General features: G+C 28.2%; 1 protein-coding gene across 1 annotated transcript; it reads left to right on the forward strand.

Moving 5' to 3' along the window:
* The first annotated feature begins 2016 nt into the window (after positions 1 to 2016).
* LOC130945956 (uncharacterized) lies at positions 2017 to 13389 on the forward strand. The gene is made up of 15 exons (XM_057874643.1): positions 2017 to 3298; positions 3420 to 3560; positions 3667 to 3833; positions 4308 to 4518; positions 4907 to 5144; positions 5424 to 5574; positions 6017 to 6300; positions 6802 to 6805; positions 8461 to 9730; positions 10045 to 10191; positions 10280 to 10446; positions 11862 to 12072; positions 12237 to 12474; positions 12713 to 12863; positions 12948 to 13389. The coding sequence occupies exons 1-15, from the start codon at positions 2017 to 2019 to the stop codon at positions 13251 to 13253; spliced, it is 4968 nt and encodes a 1655-aa protein (XP_057730626.1). The 3' UTR covers positions 13254 to 13389.
* Positions 13390 to 24084: the final 10695 nt, after the last annotated feature.

Consider the following 24084-nt stretch of genomic DNA (forward strand, 5'->3'; position numbering starts at 1 on the left):
ATAATAATTTGAAAACGAAAGAATAAAACGTAAAATAGGGGGCATTTTGTGAGATAATGCTCCAGAAATTCAAAAAGCAATCATGACTTATGAGGCAATGGCTTAATAAGCCAAAAGTAAAAAAGACAAGAAGATGATGAAATATAGGAAAAGATGGTACGTGCTCCGGGGTTTGCAACAGAAAATCTAACATTATTATTATTATTAATCGACTTTTATTTATTTGTTTATTTTTACTACAATTAGGTGATTATTATGCGAAATAAGACCAAGGCTGCCGGAATTTTTTACTATTTGGAAAGCAGTTACTTAATTAAGACCCCGTGTCTGAACAAGAAAATTTGTTAACATAAAAATTTCATAACGATTATTATTGTCTTGAACCTAAAAGATACAGACTAACTAAGGGAAAAAAAAAAGAAAAATATTGAAAATATTAAAAATTGTGACAAAGAAAAATTACATTCGTAAAAAATTTAATTATTTCAATTAGTGTTATATTTATTCTAGTTCTTAAAATCATATCATTATTGAGTGTATAAATGAAAAGAAAATTAATACGATCTAAATAGTATAAATATAGTAAATATTTTTAAAGCCTTAAAAAATTAAAAATAAAACGATTATTATTATCAAAGGGATGAAGTAAATGTTAACTATTGAATTGATAAAAGATGGTATTAGATATTAAAAAAAGATTATTGTTAAATTCGTAATTTTATTACATATTGACTTTATTGTCTTGAAGAGTAATTAAATTTTCACTTTTCTTTCTTCATGTTATCCATCTCAAGACAAATTCCATCACAGCGATACCTAAACAATACAACGTCACACGTAATTTGTTTTCAAACTTAAGAAATACGTCTTGGAAGTCAATACTAGAGACGAAGTCAGTCAACTCATCAACAAATAATCACAAGTCCACAACTAGTAGTTTACACTAATTTATCATCACATATTTTATACGGTAAAATATTATTTTGATGTCTAATATTTTAATTGAATTTTAATTTAATTTTTAATATTTTAATTATCGTATTTTAGTCTAAAAAAATTTTAAATATCATATTTTAATCATACAAAATTTTAAACAAATTTAGTGTTGTTTCATTATTAAATTTGATACAAATAATTAGCATAATAAAAAATCAATAAGATTTAATTTTAATATATAAGTAAAATTAATTCATCAACAATAATTAATGTAAAAGTTTTTCATTTAATTCTAAAGGATTGATGATTCACTGATAGCATTTGAAATTTATTTACAAGAAAATTGAAAAGAAAAAATATTTAAAAAAATTTTAATTTATTTTTTTAACATATAAAAAAAGATATGAGTTACCAGCAACTTATTAATAACTTAATATACACATTATTCATTGCATTAACTATTTATATCAAATTTAATAGTAAGATAATATTAAATTTATTTAAAATTTTTTAAAATAAAAATAAAATATTTAAAATATTATAGACTAAATTAAAATTTAACATAAATATTAAAAACTAAAATAATAATTTACCTCATTTTATATTATTAATTCTATTATTTATGCTTCTTTAGGATAACATTACTCAATTTTATTCTTTATACCTAGGTGCATCTTTTCATCGCAGCCTAACTAAAATAACCATATTAACCATTATATCAATTACTCTTATAGTATATATATTGAAACAATTATATTACAGATATACTAAATTAACTACTAAAATTAGTCATTAAAATAAAATATATATTAAAAATAAATTAAATAATACATATATTTATATATAAATATATAATTTTAATATATAAATAATATTTTTAATATTAAAATACAAATTAATATAAAATAAATATTAAAAATAAATTAAATAATATATATTTAATATTATACACAAATACATTGTGATTGATTTAATAACTAATTTTTTGGGCGGATATAACATTTTTAATACTCAAAATCTTCCATGTATCTTAGCTTCTAGTATTCTAGTTGTTTATGTATTTGTCCCTCAGCTATTACTATGGAAGGGTTCATCACCTGGCTTCTGTTGTGCTTTTCATTGTTGCACGATACTGCCATCTCCATTACCATAGAAACCATTAGCACTTCACAATCCCTCACTGATGCTGACATCATGCTTTCACCTAGCGGAACCTTTGCATTGGGATTCTTCAGTAGTCCAGAAAATTCTAAAAATCGTTACCTTGGAATATGGTACAATAGAGTATCAACAACCACCGTTGTATGGGTTGCCAATAGAAACAAACCACTCTACCACTCATCCGGAGAGTTGAAGATCGCCCAAGCCGGGATTCTAGAGCTTTACAACAGTAGCACCATTGTTTGGTCTTCCAACTCATCAAGATTTTCACAGAAACCCGTTATTGCGGTTCTTTTGGATTCTGGTAACTTCATTGTGAAGGAAACAGTCAGAAACAATGACGATTCAGCAAGTTTTCTTTGGCAGAGTTTTGATTACCCTGGTGACACTTTGCTACCAGGGATGAAGCTTGGAATCGATTTAACAACCGGCATGAATAGGTACCTAACTTCGTGGACAAGCCACGATGATCCATCTTCAGGCAACTACACATTTCAGCTTGATATCACTGGTTATCCGCGATTATGTATAAGAAATGGCGAATCCAAGGAGCATTGTGGTGGATCTTGGAATGGTGTTCGGTTTAGTGGAGTTCCTCTGCTAAAACAGAATTCCATATTCAACTATTACTTTTTCTCTAACCAAGAAGAGATATATTATACATTTGAGCTTGTTAATAGCTCAGTCTATTCAAGGTTTTCGCTAACCGTGGATGGAATCATGACGCGTTATGTCTGGAATGCTAAGAATCAAAGCTGGAGCATCTATCTAGCAGTACCAAAGGACTTGTGTGATTATTATGGCAAATGCGGCGTGTATGGTAGTTGTAACATAGACAACTCTCCAGCATGTGGATGCTTGAAAGGATTTGAACCTAAGGTCCCAGAAGAATGGAATCAAGCTGATTGGTCTAGTGGCTGCAACAGAAATAATTCGTTAAGCTGTCGCGGAGATGGATTTGCAAAATTTTCTAGTCTCAAGTTACCGGACACAGAGAGGACATCATGGTTAAACAAAACTCTGAGCCTTGAGGAATGTGCTGAAATCTGCATCAGAAACTGCTCTTGCACTGCTTATGCTGCATTAGATATCAGGAAAGAGGCAAGTGGATGTTTACTGTGGTATGGTGACTTAATAGATATTAGAGTACTGAATGATCCACAACAAGATATTTATGTCAGAATGTCAAAGAAAGATCTAGGTAAGGTTTTGAAGTTCATCATTTCATCTTTATCTCCCAATTTTGGAAGTACCTTCTTTCTGTTTCTCTTTTGTTATTGTTTTCAGGATATCATATCTTCTGTTTGTTTGTGGTTTTCTAGATGAAGATGAAAATTTGAAACACAAATCTGACATCCGAAAGCTGCAGATTATTGTTTCTAGCTCAGTCATATCTGTAGGGATTTTGATCCTCTGCCTATCCTTCACCCTGTATAGATGCAACAAGTACAAAATAAACTATAGTAAGTCACTTTAATGGGCATGAGAAAATTTAATTAGCAATTTCTTTTCTTTTTGTTATGCTTTGCTATTTGATCTTTACACGTTGCTTTTGCTTACTGAATTCAGGAAGCATGAGAGGCAAACCAGAAACAGATGCACATGCAATACAAGAGCATCAAAAGGAGGAAGAACTAGATCTACCCTTGTTTGATTTAGCTACACTTATTTCTGCAACCAATAACTTCTCTATCAATAACATCTTGGGAAAAGGTGGTTTTGGAACTGTCTATCAGGTAATATTGTATATCAGCCAAGTTTTCAGCTTCAGTACATGATTTATGAATACATGAACCTGGAATGTCAAAATCTTTGTAATATTTTTCCTATGTTGTGCTACTCATGCTTGAAAATAACTGGCTATTGGTTAATATTATGATGGTCAAGTAATTTAGTCTGGGTATTAATGAAAGGCTAGGAAATTTAATTTATTGAGATGACCAACAAGTCCATCATTTGAAAAGAAACACTTTTTTGTTTCTGTAGTAAATAACTTTTGTAAAACAAAAAGGTTCAAACTAGAAAATTTTACATTTGATATTGAATTAAGATCAACATATATAGGTTGCCATTATGTTAACAGTATTTAACTTAAGAAGCCCAACTGAATCTAGGATCCAATTCACCATTATGTTATCAAATATTTAACTCAAGTATGTTTCTTCCAAAGATTGATGTTCCCATCAAATATATATTATTGCAATATTCAGGGTATGCTGGAAGATGGAAGAGAAATAGCTGTTAAGAGACTCTCAGAAAATACTAGACAAGGTCTTCAAGAGTTCAAAAGTGAAGTAATGCATGTAGTCAAACTTCAGCATAGGAATTTGGTGAAGCTTCTAGGATGTTGCATTGAAGCAGATGAAAGGATGTTGGTGTATGAGTTTATGCCAAATAAAAGCTTGGACTACTTCATATTTGGTTTGTTTCCACTTGATACTTAGTTTTGGTTTCATTTACTGTTGAATATTTTCTAAAGTTTGGGTAATAGATCTTATAGATTTCTACCAGATGTAGTTAGAGTAACTAGTTTAATGTTTAGCAATCATAAAATGAAGGGAAATAAAATTTCTTCAAAACTAATTTCCCTAATGTTGGTTAAGTTGTTTTCCCTAAAATGAATTGTCTAGTGTCTAAACTATGAGCTACAAAAACTACTTCAATATCAAAATTTGGCTAATCAATTGTCAACTTTTATCATTTTTATATGGTTTGAAATCTCCCAAAATAATCAGTCTATAACATCAGTATCATATCCCCTTCTCACATAGATTAAGTGACATGTGCTCTATTCTTTTTTTTTTCCCAGATAATGAAAGGAGCATATTATTAGATTGGCCTCAACGCTTTCTTATCATTATTGGCATTGCACGAGGTCTTCTTTATCTCCATCAAGATTCAAGGCATAGAATAATTCATAGAGATCTTAAAGCTGGAAATATTTTGTTAGATAATGAAATGAATGCTAAGATTTCTGACTTTGGATTAGCCCGAAGCTTTGCAGGAAATGAAAATGAAGCAAGTACAGTAACTATTGTTGGAACTTAGTAAGTAGTTGATTACTTTGTAAGTAGTTAAAAATCAGCTTTCTAACCAAAAAAAAATATATATATATTTTTCATATATTTGTATAAATTTTAAAAAATAGCCAAAATTTCAAAAATATTGGTTCACAAACTTTTTTGAAAAAGCTAAACAAATTAGCTACCGATTAAGATTAGTTTTTGACTTCTTTTCAACTATATACAAAATCAAATTGTAATTTTTTTTAAAAAAATAGAAACCAACACAACCAATAGTTTACCTTGTTTTGTGGTTTTGTGCAGTGGATATCTATCACCAGAGTATCTTATTGATGGAATATTCTCAACAAAATCTGATGTCTACAGTTTTGGTGTGCTACTATTAGAGATTGTTAGTGGAAAGAGAAATAGAGGATTCAGCAATAAAAATCATCGCTTTAATCTTTTAGGGCATGTAAGCTTTACTTTTATTTTTTCTTGTTATTTATCGACTGTGAAGTATGAATGCTTAACTTATTATTTGGTTTTAGCCTATAAGATTTCAGTTCAAATATCTTTTTCAGGTAAATATAGTTCAACCATTTCCAGCATTTACTTTTTATCCTTATAACAATTCAATTTTGATATATGTTCATAAATTTTCAAAAACTTTTAGTCTTATTAATCCTTGAAAAATTATGATAATTTGGTTTTGTTATTCTGAAAATAATATATTTTGAAAGACTTAAACCGAATTATCATCTATAATTTTGGGGAATTGATAGGGACTTTTGCAAAATATTTTGATAAAAAATGTTTGTATAGATCAACATTAAAATTTATGATATTTATTAATCCTATTATTATTAGAGTTTAATTTTAATATATTTATCATTTAATTGATTGAATCTATTCAGGTGTGGACATTTTTCATGGAAGGTAACTGCATAGAAATAGTTGACACATCCATTAGAAATGCAGCCAATTTATCGGAAGTCATGAGAGCAATTCATGTGGGCCTATTATGTGTGCAACAAAGTCCAGAAGAGAGGCCGAGCATGTCGTATGTGCTTATGATGCTGAGTAGTGAATGGATATTGCCTCAACCAAAAATGCCTGGCTTCTTTACTGAGAGAGATTTGGTTGGTGGCAGCACCACTTCATCAATTAATGGACTCACAATCACTCAGATGGTTCCACGGTAGATCTTGTTTTTTGAGGAGAAAAATTTAAGTAACATAGTTAAGCTGTTTAGGATTAACCTGTTTATGGAAATAATATAAATATATGAGCAACTAAATTTCCAATTAAATTTGAACTATAATCAAATGATATAATTCAAGTTTATATATGTTAGATTAGAGTTTTCTTTTGTTTATAAATGAAAATAAAAATAAAAATTTTAAAAGGCTTTGTTTGGATGTCATTCTCGAAAAATATTTCTTTTTAAATGATATTTTTTTAAAAGATTTTTTACAAAAAGTAAAAGTGATTTTATGTTTCAATATTTCATATTAAAAGATATTTTTATCTATCAATTATGTTTGAATAAAATAAGATAAAAGCACTTTTTTATTTATTTATTATATGAAAAATATATTTTTTAAGAAAAAATATCTTTTAAAAAAGGATAAAGTATACTTTTTGTCCTTGAAATTTGGCAAAAGTTTTAAAAATATCTTTAAATTTTATTTTGTTTCAGTTTTGTCTCTGAAAGTTCTTTATTTGCATCAAATATACTCTCGACGCCTAAATTTTCAAAAAATTTAAGACCAATCTAACAATAATACATGAAAATTATGCTTGGTTTGCTTGCGTTGAAGGTTGTTCTTATGAAATTGTTGTTGAATTGGTATTAAATTTTTTGAAAATTAGCCGACAATAGTATATTTGATGCAAATCGAAAACTTTTGAGACAAAAATTAAAACAAAATAAAACTTAAGAATATTTATAAAATTTTTATTAAATTTCAAGAACAAAACATATACTTTATTCTTTAAAAAATATATAAATTATAGCTTCTCAAAAAATATTTTTTTTTTTATTTTTCTAATATTTTTATTTTTACTATTAAAAAATTATCAAACATACTAAAAAAATAAAAAAATCTTTTTTCAATAATTATTTTTTATTGATTGAATGCCCCCAAACAAGAAAAAAGAATAAAGTCAAGACAAAACATTTTCGGCGGTCAACAATATTTATGTGGGATCATAATCAACGATTGGTAGCGACTCCACAATGGAGGAATTCTATTGCCAACAATGGATTCCATTTGTGCTCCTAGTGTTAGAAATCATGTCCAAGTATTTTGGGAATCTTGATCACACCAAATCACCAATCGATTGTTACAACTTACAATTTTATTAAGAAATTCTATATTTGGTAAAGTGGTCTTATGTATAATCGTATATATTCATATCAGTAAAAACATATTTTTCATTAAAATAAATTTTCAGTGAAAAGTCAGGGAAAAGTGACCAAAGATAGATAAAATAAAATAAAGAGATGATTATTTTTTACGACTTAAAATATAACTTATAATATTAATTTGAATTTATTGCTTCAATTTCTGTGCAATAATCTAAAATAAATAAATAAATATACGCCGCCAAAGCATCATATAATTATGTAAAAAAAAATATGAATCAATGTATTATTAGTCTCATCATCCATTATTTTTTTAATGTTTTATTATTAGTATAATATTTAAAAGATAAATTAACATATATAAAAAAATCAAACACGCTACTTATCATAATGAGATGGAATGCAGTATGAACTCTTAGAATTAATGTGCAACTGTCATTATTCCATAATATTTTCCTCTGTCATGTTCATTTTATTCAAGTCTTTCATATTAAGAAAAGAAAGAGTGATTAAGACTGAAGTCAATAAAAGTTAACAAACAAATAAAAAAAATAGTTAATTATCACTATATTCTATTATCAGAAGTCAAAAACTATCATCATAAAATTGTTTCTGGTCAGAAAACGCGGCCAGGAAGTGGTTCAGACAATTATTTTTTCCCAATAATATACAAGAAACAGTAGAAAAAATTACACATAATCCACAAAATTTTCAAAAGCAGATATAATATTGTGTTTTGTTCACGTTGACTGACTTAGTCAAAGAAAATATTTCCAAGTTTTCAGGTCACAAAATTCAAACAGTGTTCTGTCACTCACATGAGTTTCATTTAATGCTAATCATAGATATTCAATCCAGCATTCGTACATCATCAGAAGCTGGAAAATGACATGAACATGTAAGACATGTATGCTATTTTCTCTTACTCTTTGATTATTAGGTTAATTTGTACATCATCTTGATTATTTATTTAATTTTTTTTTTTAACAGGGAATGAACATGAGCATAATGATGAAAAGCTTCTTCACCTTGCTTCTGTTTGGTTTTTTCTCTGTTCTGAACAATATGGTGGCTTCTACTGCAAGCGACGCTATTGATACCTTGCAATCCATAAGTGATAATAAGGGTGACACCATGGTTTCAGCTGATGAAACCTTTGCACTTGGATTCTTCAGCCCAACAAATTCCAAGAACCGTTACATTGGGATTTGGTATAACAAAGTCCCAATACAGACAGTTGTATGGGTTGCCAACAAGGATAACCCCCTCACTGACTCCTCAGGGGTCTTGAAGGTCAACGCCACCGGAATTCTCCTCCTTCTCAACGGTAAGAAGGAAGTAATCTGGTCCTCCAACACAACCGGACCGGCGAAAGATCCGGTTGCAAAGCTTTTGAGTTCTGGAAATCTTGTGCTGCAAGAAAGAAGCAATAACAGAGCGGACGGCTTTTTATGGCAGAGTTTCGACTATCCATCCGACACTCTTCTGCCTGGACAGAAGTTTGGAGTGAATCTAGTCACAGGACTGAACCGATACTTGACATCGTGGAAGAATTCGGATGACCCTTCTCGCGGTAACTATACTTATGGACTGGATATCCATGGGTACCCGCAGTTATTTATAAGGGAAGGTAGTGCCAAAAGATTTCGTTTCGGATCATGGAATGGTGTTCAGGTTAGCGGGGTAGCTCAGTTGACAGAGAATCCAATATTCATTTATGAATTTAGTTATAATGAGGAAGAAGCATATTTTATATATGAGCTAATCAATAGTTCAGTTCTTCATAGGCTTCGATTGTCACCAGATGGATTTAGCCACCGTACTACTTGGAGCTATGAAAAAATGGAATGGGTCACTTTTTTCCACATACCAGCGGATTCCTGTGATTACTATGCAAAATGTGGTGGTTATGCGAGCTGTAATGTAAACAAATCTCCTATATGTAATTGCTTGGATAAATTTGTGCAAAATGGAACAAAATGTGTAAGGAGAACTTCACTGAACTGCCATGAAGACGGGTTCTTGAAGTATTCGGGGCTAAAATTACCGGACACAGATAAATCATGGTTTGATAGAACCATTAGCCTTGAAGAGTGCAGGGTTTTGTGCTTGAAGAACTGCTCATGTACAGCTTATGCACCTTTAGATATCAGCAGCGGTGCAAGGGGGTGTTTACTTTGGTTTGGTGATTTGATGGATATGAAAGAGTTGAATTCATCTCTTCAAGATGTTTACATAAGGATGGCAAAGACAGAATTAGGTACACTATCTATTCCTCAAGCTTTGTTTTGTTTCTTTTGCCTTTTTAATTTGTTGAGTTTAATTTTAATGTTTTGATAGTATAAATTGTTTAATCACATCTGTTTTTTTGGTTGATCATTCATACGGTCCATGTAAAAGTAGTTATTTCTATTAATATAGTGTTACGTAATTGGATGCACATGTAAAATTGTTTTACGCTGACAATGTATCAAAATTACATTCTTAATTTGTTTGTTTCATGTTATATACCTTATCAAACTTTTAATAACTATTTTAAATTTCTCTATTTTCTTATAATGCCTGCTTTCTTAGGAAGTTTAGAAGTGCAGAAATCAAACAAATCCAACACTAGGAGGAAGCAAGAGGCTATCATCATAAGCTCCTCTTTGTTGTCTTTTGGGGTTTTAGTCTCTTGCTTGGCATTGGTCTTTTATAAATGGAAGACAAGGCAAAAAGGCAGTTAAGTGATTTCTTAAATTGTGTTAACATTGAACATGTTCTACATTTCTTTTTGTTCTGATATTAAACACAACATGTTACTTTGCAGGAAATATGAGAAGAAATCAAGAAACAAAAGCAAGTGTAACAAATGATGATCAGCATGAGGAAGATATAGATTTACCCTTGTTTGATATTTCTACAATTGCTTCAGCAACAAATAACTTTTCAAGTGATAACATACTGGGACAAGGTGGTTTTGGATTAGTCTATAAGGTAACCAAATGTTAAAATTGTCATTTCTAGAATCTAGAATGCATAATGTTTAGTTAATCTATTATATACTACTAATTTTACAACTCAAATGTGTTCTATGTCACTCTCTTATTATAATTGAAATCAAATCTTTTCCTCCAAAATTAAAAAATTCTCCCATTCTCTCTCTCTCTCTCTATTTCTATCTCTCTCATTCCTTCATTCGCTCTATCTCTTTTGTATATCATTATCAATAACTAATTACAAATTTGACAATCAAAATATATATGACATTCTCTAATTATATTTAAATTAAATTGAAATTAAAATATAAAATTGAAATATAGCTATATTATATATATTACTAACTAGTTCAATAATTAAAATGTGTCACATGACACTCTCTTATTAAAATTTAGAAAAAATATTTTCCTCTAAAATTAGTAAACCTCTTTCTTGCATTCTCTTATCTATCTCTCTTTTTTTTTCTTTCTCTCTATCATTCCCACTCTATATATAATATATAATTTATATTTTATATTAGTAATTTGACAAATCAAAATGTGTCACCAGATATTTTTTCATTATAATTAAAATAAATTTTTTCTTAACTTCCAAAATTAACAAACTCCCTCTCTCATTCTTCTTCTTTATCTTTCTCTCTTTTCTCTTTTCTTTCATTCTTTATTTTTCTCTACTTTTCTATTCTGCAAAAAATAAAATTAATAACATAATATAATTTAAATAAAAAATATTATTATATGCATATTTTTTATTTAATTTTAAATTTTTACTGCTTATCTTTCTAATCTATATTTTTACTTCTTTTTCTTCAAATATTTATTACATATAATTTAGAGAAAATACTAATGATGTGATTAAAAGTTAGAATTAAGATTCAATTATTTAAAAAAAATAATTTAAGTTAATTTTATAACTATCAATATAATTTTTTATACTAATATCTAATTATATTTTAAAATATTTAGAGAAAAAATATTATATTTAAATAGTAAGTATAAAATTTAATTATTTCTATGTATGCAACAGACTTAACACCTAATCAAATATAAAAGTATACACGTTAAATTTTTTTAAATTTTAGATAATGAATATTAAAATTAATTATTAGTAAAAAAATAAATTCTTTCATATGAAAATAATAACTAAAAACTTATTATTTAATTTTTTTTATCCACAAAGATCTTGGTCTTTTTAGTCGATAGAGACTTTTGTCCTTACGATCTTTTCGTAAAATTAGTTTAATACTATAAAACTTTTGTATCATAATCGATAATGTCACGAAGGACGTAGTTTTAAAAGATTTATATTTCTGTAATGTTATTACGAAAAAAAATACTAGTTTAATTTTAATTTATATTTGACTGGCCCTTAACAGAATAGATTTTAATACATCAGATTGTTATAACTTTCAGGGTATTTTAGAAGATGGAAGAGAAATAGCTGTCAAAAGACGTTCACAGAATTCAACCCAAGGACTCAAAGAATTCAAAAATGAAGTTAAGCATGTTTCCAAACTTCAGCACAGGAATTTAGTGAAGCTACTAGGGTGCTGTATTCAAGCAACAGAGAGGCTTCTGATTTATGAATTTATGCCCAATAAGAGCTTGGACTTCTTCATATTTGGTTTGATTCTACAAGCCTTATGCATTGTTCGAAATAACTTTCTTAAAGTTTATTTTTTATGTTGTTAAAATTTAAAAATGCAGTTAGTCCTTGTTGCACAATTCTTTCAAAGTCACAGTTGATAATCTTATTAGAAAAATTTTCTAACTTGGGAATTATAACAGATGAACAGAAGGCTATGTTACTAGGTTGGCCGACGCGTTTGCATATAATCAATGGGATTGCTCGAGGTCTTCTTTACCTTCATCAAGATTCAAGACATAGAATAGTTCATAGAGATCTCAAAGCGGCCAATGTATTGTTAGATGCAGAAATGAACCCAAAAGTATCAGACTTTGGATTGGCTAGAAGCTTCGGAGGAAATGAAGTTGAAGCAAGCACACAAAATGTGGTTGGAACCTAGTAAGTCTTTTGAACAATCAACATAATAATTCATATATATATAATGCCTCAACTTGTCTAGTTTCTATCATAATACCACTTCTCCTAAAAATTTAAATTGATAGAAAGAGACACATAAATAGTTATATCTCTAACATACACCTTAAGCAAAAGTTACTTTTTGAATTTGTTTTGATTTTTTTTTGCCAAGGCTTTCTTTCTTTTTTTTCTAAATAACTTTTGGAATATGAATGTGCAGTGGATATCTATCACCAGAGTATGTTATCGATGGAGTGTACTCGACAAAATCCGATGTATTTAGCTTTGGTGTGTTGGTATTGGAAATCGTAAGTGGGAAGAGAAACAGAGGCTTCAATCATCAAGATCACCACTTTAACCTTCTTGGTCATGTAAGCATGGACTTGAATTATAATTAATCAAGCTTGATATACTTCTAAGTTCTATTATCAACCAAATGTATAAAAAATGTGCAGGCATGGAGATTGTTCACAGAAGGCAAAGGCTATGAAATAGTTTGTAATGCAATAAGAGACACATCGAATTTATCTTCGGTTCTAAGATTGATCCATATAGGACTACTATGTGTGCAGCAGAATCCAGATGACAGACCAAGCATGTCAAGTGTGGTTTTAATGCTGAGTAGTGAAATTGCATTACCTCAACCTAAAATGCCTGGATTCTTTACAGAGAGAGAGATGGGAGGTGATGTTTCTTCATCAAGTAGTTATAAAGCAGTCTCAAATAATGATTATACAGTTAGTTTATTGGAAGCTCGATAGACGAAGATAGGTGACATTTTCGTGCACGAAATCGTGCAATATTTAATAGATATGTGTATTTTATTTAATTAGAATGAGACCTGGCGTTGTACGAATTTAAATAAATAATAAAAGTGATTGATAATATTATAAAAATAATTTTAAATACATAAATACGAATGCAAATTATAAATAATTTTTTGAAAAGTATATTTCTTGAAATTATGGAACTTTAATTATATGAAAATATGAGTCATAACTCATAAACATTTCAAGGTTTTATGTAATATAGTTATTATTTATATAATCTCTAAAGCTATCTTTATTATTTTATGTTTCAAAAGTTAAAATCTTTTATATCTATTTGATAAGTATTTTTCATTGAATAAGATTAAAATATAAATATTTAAATAAAATAAAATAATATTCAATAACTATCTTAGCTTGAATCAATTCAAAAATAACTGTAGTAAAGATAAAAGATCGAATACAAATTATAATTTTATTTAACATTATTATAGTTATTTGGGTGTTTTATAATACTATTAAAGTGCATGCAAAAAAGTATTGGATTATCACTTAATTAAGCATAAAATTGATTGTAATAGTCTAAAATTAAGAATTAGCAGCAATATTTCTTTTCCTGTAAAACAAAATATATAAGAGTAGTTTGACGTCTTTTAATTATAGTATGAGGCTATAAGCCTTTTATCAGTTTTTATTTTTTGAAACATTCTAGCATACCTATTTCCTATAAATTATTTTTAAAAAATTGTGATTGTAAAAACAAATGAATAATCAATTTATTTCGTGTCTCTACAAAAGATTTAAGATATTTTAATCTATAATTTTAGGATCTAACACATATGTAATGCTTTAGATAAAAAAAATATTAATTATTGTGAGAACAGCTACAAAATATGAATTGAATAATGAAAAGAATATTTAACATTACTAAAAAGAGATTTTAATTGCGAGGATTATATTGCTAATTATTATGAAAACTGTTACAAGAATTGACATTGAGGTTGAAAAAAAATATATATTTGGTTTCGTAATAGAATTACATCTATATTAATATGCTGATATGGCAAAATTCTAAAGAATCTATATGTCATTACTTAAAAAAAAATATAGTTGAACAATGTAAATATTAAACAACGTGACTAACGATTTAAAATAAGAATGATTTAAATTTAAATCAGATTAATAATTAATTAGATTTATTTAAATTTTTGAATTTAAATAATTAGAATTAATTAATATCATGTTCTAAAATACGTTGCGATCCCTTCTCTCTAACTGCACCGTGACCATTTGCAGTTTCCACCATTACCGAAGAGAGCGCCAACCCAAGATGACCGACCACCACCACCACTGGAGAGAGCGCCAACCTAAGGTGATTAAAGCCGCAATTGCCGCCAAGCGTGCCTTTCCTTTCGAGAACATTGTTGTCCCCGCATCCCGTGCAGTCATAGCCTTACGTTTTTCACAAATTTATGCACCCCGCTGTCATTGCGATTCACGATACCAGAACTATCGCCGCAACTGCTGGCTCATGATTGCTGAGGGTGGCACCACTGTTGCTAACCCAAGCTCATTACTCGTTTTTGGTGTTGAAGGCATGCTATTGAGACTGTTGATGGAGTTATCATTGGGTGAAGAAATTTCTAATGCCCTATCGTCCTATACCAGTGATCATTCCAATCAATCAAATGGCAATATTGTAAATCTGAGTGTTGATGAGAGTCAACGTGATGATAAATTATGCCGTGAAAATTTTATACGCCATGTAGATGTTTATTTTTCATGTAAATGGGATGTTTATTATTCATGTAAATTGGATGTCTGTTCTTAATGTAAATGGGATGTTTATTCTTAAAACAAAATAGCTTACCTGCACTCGGAATTGGTAATGGCAGGAGACAGCAGCACTGGAGAGCTTTTTCGCCGGCGAGGGAGACTGCATGCTGGGGTAGGTGACGGACGATTGACTACAGTGAAAAAAGGGTTTGAGCGAGTTAGAAGGGGGTGTAATTAGGTCAAAGTGAAATTAGATAAAGAGAAAGTTTAGGGAGCAGTACTTTTATTAAAATCTGGCAAACACTTAACTAACAAAAGAAAAGTGAATAATTCCATACCATTAGATGAAATCTCACACCATTAAAAATACTAATAATAAATAATTGATGGTTACAAATCACAAAACTTGTTAGCCCCGACACTCGATAAAAGTGGTGAATTTATAATGAAAGTGAAATTGAATGGTTAACGAATTTGAAACGCGACTTGTTATTTATATTGTTCATACCTCTCATTGTTTACCTAGCAAAATTGTTACTTAAATATAGAATGACTTTGATATAAAATGATTTTGGAATTAACTTTTATATAGATAAAATAAATAGATAAATATTTATTCTTATGTTAAACTAATAAAACTCTTCTTCCTTATTAAGCTCTTGTTACATTTGTGATTTTGGACTTTGGAAATGAATACAAATGTCTATGTATAAGCTATGTTGAACTTAAAAGACTAATAATTTTAATTTTTATTGGCCAATATTTTTAAAAATATAAAATTTTTAGTTTAATAATTTAATATTTTTTATTAATAATTTTAAATATTAGTGACTAACAGCTAACTAAAAAATAACAACTTGTATTGGCCTTATAACATTGTTTTTGTTGATTTTATCACAGGTTGGCCATCTAGTTATTTCTACCTCTTTGAAATTAAAAAAAAAAAAAAATTCAAAAGCCAATCACCTTTAGCTAACAGTTATCTTCGTGAGGTGCAAACGAGAGTGCAGAGCCACAGAGCAATCAATCCAATCATACATGTTATTATGCTTCTAAAACTTAAAACACCTTTTTTTTTTGGCTGGTATGAATACGAAAAATGATATATGTACATTAAAAGTCATATATCTTTTTATATTGCATTAATTCTTTTTTAATATTAAATCATTTTTAATTTTTTTTAGAATAAAATATAATTTTTGTCATTAATATTTTTAAAATTAAAATAAAATAATAAATAACTCTTTTGAACATTTATATTTAAATAGATTAATCTTAAAAATAATTTAAATAAAATTTTTTAAAATAATAAATGTGAACACATTATGTTAAAGTTAACTCTTTTAATTAGGATAGAATATTTTAATTTAAATTAATTTATCTACATTTGTTATTGTGAAAATTTTTATTAGTATTTTTTTAGTTATTAATCTATTCGAAGTATAAATTTTTAAGAATTTATTTGTCATTTTATTTTTAAAATTATCTCAAACGTCTTATTTGATTTAAGAGAAAAACACAAATATATGTCTCTAATTTTTTAATTAAAAAACACATAAATTTTTAATTAATTAAAAATATAAAAATCTTTTTAATTTTTTAAAATACAAAATATTTAAGTCTCTTTGTTTAAAATATATAAGGATGAATCGGTCTCCTAAAAAAATTTAGATGCAAGGATGGAGGCACATATGGTTGAAGGGCAATATCCCCCAAATTTTAATTTAAAAAAAATAAATTTAATAGAGATGAGCCCTTCTTTTATTACTCAACTTCTCCCTGGACAAAAAAAAATTAAATTATAATATATAAATATAATTCATTAATAATTTAGAATAAGTCCAAAAAATAAGCTCATTTTTGTATAGTGTTAATAAGATATAATAATATAGTCCATTTTATTTAAAAAATAAAATATAAACCATTATTTTCTTCTTAATGTCCTCATTTAGACAAAAAAAATCTTCCACTTTTACTTTGCAATTGTAACAATTTTTTCTATTTATCTCTTTTTTTTATCTCTTTCATTTTTTATCTTCTACTCTTTGACATTTTTTTTGTAAATTAAAAACATTTAGTTTAACAAATAATTTTTCACTTTTTTTACAAAAAAAATCCTATTTTATTTTATTTTTTGTATTTCAAAAAAACTATTAAACTAACAACTAAAACACATAGTCATTCAAAAGTAGAATATATTTAATATTTTTTTACTTTTTTTTAGTCTTGTTTAATTCTGTTATTTTTTATATATTTGATTATTTACTTAATTTATTATTATTTGTTAAGTTTGTATGTTATTATATGTTAGTTTGTATATGTAATTTTTTATTAATTAACTATTAATTTACAATTTTGTATTATTTATACCACAATATTAGTATTACTGTTTTGAATTTTAATATCTTATTTTGAATTGAAATATAATTTTTATATTTTATAAAGATTATAGATTGTAATTTGTACTTTTTACTAAATATATCTTTAATTATAAAAATTTATTTGACTATTTGAATTATGGGTAAATTTAAAATTGTTGATACATTTTAAGAAAAAAAATCAAAAGAATGAAAATACGTCTACTATTATTAGTTTATTACTACTCCAACACTTGAGAGAATATTAAATTTAATTACTTCAAATTCTCTAACAAATAGTTCAAGAGATCTTAAAATGCGACCAATCATTTGAAATAAATGAGTATTACATATACATGTCGACAAAGACAAAGTTAGTAGTATCTCTTTTATTTAATTGGATATTAAACACATATATGTATGTTTTTGTATGAATATTTGATTGAGATTATATATATAGATATTTTTAAAATTTTATCATTAGAAATAGTAATATAAAATATTTTTAATAAATTATTAAACACGTCGCCCTTAATAATTAGCTTAGTTCCGTCCCTGTTGAAATGTTTCGCGTTTTAGAAAGTAAAAGATGTTATATTTTTTATTAGTCGAAAACTTATTTATCTTTAAAATAAAAAGTTAGGGACAATTTTATTTTATTTTTTAATTTTAAATTTATTGTTAATTTTTTTACGGTTATTAGTTAGTTAATGTTATAAAATAAATAAATAAAAAAGAAGAAATAAATATAAAAAATATAAATAGAAAACTCTAGTATTAATGTTCACAAATACTATTATCTCACTATAATACTATAATAAAAATGATTCATATATTCACTAATATATATATATATATATATATATATATATATATATATATATATATATATATATATATAACTCAAACCCACCGAGAGATAGAAAAGAGAAAAATTTATGTATTGTATAAAGAGAGAGAGAAATGCTTATTATTGATGTTATTGTATTATCCTTTTGTCCTGTTCATGCTTTTATAGGAATACAAATTTTACTTTTTAAACTTCATTAATTTTATTTCGTCATAAGAACTTGCTCCTTTTAATATAGGAAAATTGAGCCGCTCATAAATAAGTATCCATCTTTATCCATCTTTGTCACAACATTCTCCATTGAATGTTCATTTAGGATTATACTTCATTAAAACCTTATTAAAAAAAATTCAATGGAAAAAAATTTTAGTAAAGAAAAAAGAGTACAACATCCTTTGTAATGGGAACCGCCTTATTAAAAACCTTGTCAAAAAAAATCCAATGAAAAAAAACTGACCAAGGAAAAAAAAGTACAGTCTTCCCCTCTTGTCGACATCATTTAATATCTCGAAATTGGCGCATCCTAATCTGATGTACCAATCTTTCAAATGAGGATTTTGGAAGTGACTTTGTAAAAAGATCTACAAGATTATCGCGTGAGTGGATCTGTTGGACATCAATTGTTCCTTGATTTTGAAGGTCATGAGTGAAGAAGAATTTGGGAGAAATATACTTTGTTCTATCACCTTTGATGTATCCACCTTTAAGTTGAGCAATGCATGCTGTATTATCTTTAAACAGGACAGTTGGTATTATCTTATGATCAATCAGTCTACATGATGATAGAATATATTAGATCAAACTCCTGAGCAAAAAATACTCGCGACTTGCTTCATGTATCACTAGTATTTCAGCATGATTAAAGGAGGTTGCTGCTATCGTCTATTCCGTGGGCTTCCATGATATAGTTGTGCCACCATATGTGAACAGGTATCCTATTTTTGAGATCTTCTTTTGTGTGGATCAGACAAGTATCTTGCATCTGTATAGCCAACTAGTTGTGACTTGGATCCATAGGGGATAAAACAATCACATATCAATCGTTCCATGAAGATATCGAAAGATTTGTTTGATTCCATTCCAATGTCTTCTGGTTGGAGGGGAACTATACCTTACTAATAAATTCACAGCAAATAATATATTAGGTCGTGTATTATTAGTAAGATACATTAGCGCCCTAATGGCACTAAGATATGGTACTTCAAGACCAAGGATATCTTCATTTTCTTCTTTAGGACGAAATTGATTCTTTTCCACATCCAAAGACCTTACGATCATTGGAGTACTCAAGGGATGTGACTTATCCATATAAAATATCTTCAAAATCTTTTATGTGTATGTTGTTTGATGAATAAAAATTCTATTTTTTGTATGCTCGATCTGCAAGTCGAGACAAAATTTAATCTTTCCAAGATCTTTCATCTCGAACTCTTTTTTTAGAGTTTTTATAATTGTTGGAATCTCTTCGGGGGTTCCAATGATATTTAAATCATCAGCGTACACAGCAATTATAATGAATCCAGATGCAGATTTCTTTATGAAAACACATTGGCAGATATCATCATTCTTGAATCCGTTTTTGGTTAGATACTTAGTAAGACGATTATACCACATTCGCCCAAATTATTTTAGACTATATAAAGATCTTGGAAAATTTAACTGAGTATAACCCCTGCGAATATTCATTGGATGATTTAGACATCTTTAGTTCTTCAGAAACTTTCATATAGATATCACGATCTAATGATCCATATAAATAGGCTGTTACCACATTTATTAAATGTATATGTAGTTTATGGTATGCAAATAAACTGGCCAATAATGCAATGTTATTGTATCCACTATAGGTAGGAGAATATGTTTCTTCATAATTTATACTGGACCTTTGTGAAAAATCTTGTACCACAAGTCGAGCCTTGTAGCGTACAACTTTATTTTTCTCATTTCATTTTCTCAAAAATACCCATTTGTATCCAACAAGTTTTACATCTTCTGGTGTACGGACTACAAGTCCAAAGACTTCACATTTTACAAGTGAACCTAACTTAGCCTTCATAGCTTCTTCCCATTTTGTCCATTCATTTCTATGTCGACATTCTTCGAATGTTCTTGGCTCAATATCCTTACTTTCATTCATAATATTTAATGCCACATTATATGAAAATATTTTATTGATAATTGTCTTATTTCGGTCCCATTTTCTTCATGTAAAGACATAATTTATCGAGATCTCATCATTTTCATAATTTTCAGGTACCTGAACGTCCTCTGGTGTCAAAACTATATCAGAATTTTGGACAACTGCATGTGTCTTTACTATGTCTTCTTCAACAGGAATAGTATTTACCTCTTTTTTTTTCAAGAATTTTTGTCTTTGGAACCAACCGGTTTAACACGCTTCTAGCGTGAATTTGTTTTGGTGGTCACTTGTCCTACTGGGACATCAATTCGAATTGGGACATTTTTCGTTGGTATATAAGATTTGGTTATCCTCTTTGTATCAGAAAATACATCAGGCAATTCATTTGCTATTCTTTGCAAATGTATAATCCTTTGAACTTCTAGTTCACATTCTCCTGATCGAGGATCTAAATGCATCAAGGATGATGCATTCCAATTAAGTTCCTTTTTAGAAAGCTTATTCTCTCCCCTTAATGTTGAAAATTTTGATTCATCAAAATGACAATTTATAAATCGGGCTTTAAATACATCTCCAGTTTGTATCTCGAGATACCTCACTATAGAGAGAGAATCATATCCAACATATATCCCCAATTTTTTTGTGGTCCCATTTTGGTGCGAGAAGGTGGTGCAATGAGAACATATATCACACATCTGAATATTCTTAAATTAGAAATATTTGGTTGCTGACCAAAAGCTAATTACATAGGAGAGAATTGATGGTAATTTGTTGGCCTCAGACGAATAAGTGCTGCGGCATGTAAAATAACATGCCCTTAAACTGAGGTTGGGAGATTTGTTCTCATAAATAAGGGTCTAGCAATTAGTTGGAGGCGTTTAATAAGTGATTATGCTAACCCGTTTTCTTTGATGCTCTTCTAGGTTGTTTTCTTGTTTTTGGTGCATCCTTCGAGTCATTTTCATAATCATACCGGATTCAGCAACAATCATACTCTTCTTTTACTTCTTTTTTACCTTTTTTTCTCTGTTTTAGTTGTCTTCTGACCTTCTTTTCACAATTCTCTAAAATAGAAAAAACATGTATCTACACAATATATCTATAAGAAATACACCGAAATTGAAGAAGGAATTCTCTTCAGTTATCATATCTTGCTTGATTTCAGCTTGTATTCTTTTAACCAGCAATTGCCTGGTCCAATGTTGGATCCATAGTGGTTCAAGAATTGCATTTGCCGTTTGTGTGTTGATTCGTAAAATATACAATCATTAGAAAAAAATGCAGCAATTAACAACATATATTTCTTTTCAACTATGTGCTGTCTGATGCCCCTTATGAGGAAGTTCAGTACATGAACTTCCTAATTATGTTCAAGTATTGCGTCCAAGTCAACAATTGGCGGCAAGTGAACCAAAAAAATTTTGTTTATCGTTGTTGGCAACAAGGACATTTGAATGTAGAGGATGAATAACCTCTTGAATCTTAGCCGATTTTTTTCCCCATCAACACTCATCTTCATCATAGGCATTGATAATTGGGACAAAGTCTTGCTTTGGAAGCTTCTAATAACTTCCTTGCCCTCCTCACTAAGTTCTTGAAAGTTAATTTTTTTTTTTGGATAGAGTAGACCTGCAAAAGCATAAAAAATATCTCAGAAACACAAAAATAAGTTGAAAATACACTGAAATTTGAATTTCACAATTTATTACAAAATGGTTTTTTACTTGATGCAGTCAAGCCTAGTGCAACTGCTATATTTTCTGGGATGATTTTGATTATACCATACCGTGTGTTCACTCTGTTACGGGACATATCAAAAGAATATGCCAACTCTTTTAAAAGCTTATGTTGCACATTCATCGAAGGATATGCATCAAACCTCCAAATCCTAATTCTCGAACAATGACTTTCTTCTCGTGTTCTGGAAATTTTTGTGAATCAATCTGGTTGAGCATCTCAAATTACAATTTTTTTGTAAATAAATTAGAATTATGTAAATAAACTACATTTATTCAAAATAAATTGAGTTGTTCAAACATATATATATTTACATTATATTTTAGTGCTTCTTTTTTTGCCATTTCTTCTGTAAGGAATAAAAAAATGTTAATAGGTGACAAGAGCAGCAGATGCACATCAATTCACACAAAATACACCTAAAAACCTTTCAAATACACTGGAATTATATCAAACAATGTGAGTTCAAAATGACATGCAATTCAATGAAACAATACATAAAATGGACAAAAACGGTTGCTAATCTCTCAAATATGTGCAAAAATAACATCAGAAGTAGAATAACAATATTCTTTTCTCTAGTTACAGTATAAAGCGAACAACAGATATAGTACACCTCAATTCACACGACATACAACCAAAAAACTTCCAAATATATCGAAACAGAAACAAAATACACCGAAAATATTTTCAACAAGTTATGAGACTAACGTGATTCGAAATATGCAAACACTTAAACATGCACAAAAACAAATTCAAATGCTTCAAACACATGCAGATATTTAGTTAAACTGTACGAGAAAAATTACGTAACATTTTACGTTGATTTAACATAACAGTTATACCGACCTAACAATTTTACTTCGAAATGAAGCGTATAATCAGAACAGTAAACATTGAAAGGCAAGCACATGATATAATTGTACTAAATAAAGAGATTTATGAGTATGTAGGTTTTGCGATTAGAATGAGAGAGAGAAAAATGAGAAAATTGTAAGATTAGTGAACATTACCTTCAATAATTTGTTGTGTTTTCTTTCTGTCTTTGTTGTTGAAGATTTCGAATTCAGCTTTGAAACTTCTTTGACTTTTTGTGATGATTTTGAGAAATTTTGATCCTTATTTAAATTTTGAGCATTGCAGTTTTGCTTGAGGGAGAAGAACCGTTTGTCATAATGGTTTTTACACTATTCAAGAGTTGAGAGAAGTGTGTATTTACACGTTATCGAAATTGAGGGTTGTTTTTGTTGGGTTGGACCAATTTATATGAATTTATATGCCAAAAAACTTATATATGTAACAGGTCTGATAGAGTTATTCTTAATTTATTAGCATTAACTTGTGAGTAGAGTTTATATCTATAATTATTTTGTGTTTATATTTATAAACTTAGTATTTAAAGAATTTTAATTTGATTATAATATTTGACTTAACTATTTTAATAAAATGGTTAATTTTATATAGATTATCTTTTAAAAAATATACATCAGACAATATATATATATATATATATATATATATATATATATATATATATATTTTATGAAATTTGTATAATTTCAGAGTATTTGATTTTATCCAATTATATATACATTTTAGAAAATTAGAATATTTTTAGTATTCATTTATATATTTTGAACTTATGAAAGATATTGAAATATTTTATAATTTAGAATGGATTTATTTAAAAAATATTATTTAATTTAATGATGTGTATCTGAAATAAATTTATGTTAAGTTTACTTGAACTACAATATAAACCAATTTAAAAATAATATCGAATAAAAATATTAAGTCCGACTAAGTTTTGTATATCCTTATTAACTATAGTTATGATAACTATATGACCCCATAAAAGTATTAATAATAAAAACTATACTTTTAATTTCAAATATATTTTTTAAATATTATCATCATTTTATAAACGCCGTAAATTCGCCTTATTTCTTTACCAATAAAATAGTC

Source organism: Arachis stenosperma, chromosome 8 (assembly GCF_014773155.1).
Source record: "Arachis stenosperma cultivar V10309 chromosome 8, arast.V10309.gnm1.PFL2, whole genome shotgun sequence".
NCBI lineage: Eukaryota > Viridiplantae > Streptophyta > Magnoliopsida > Fabales > Fabaceae > Arachis > Arachis stenosperma.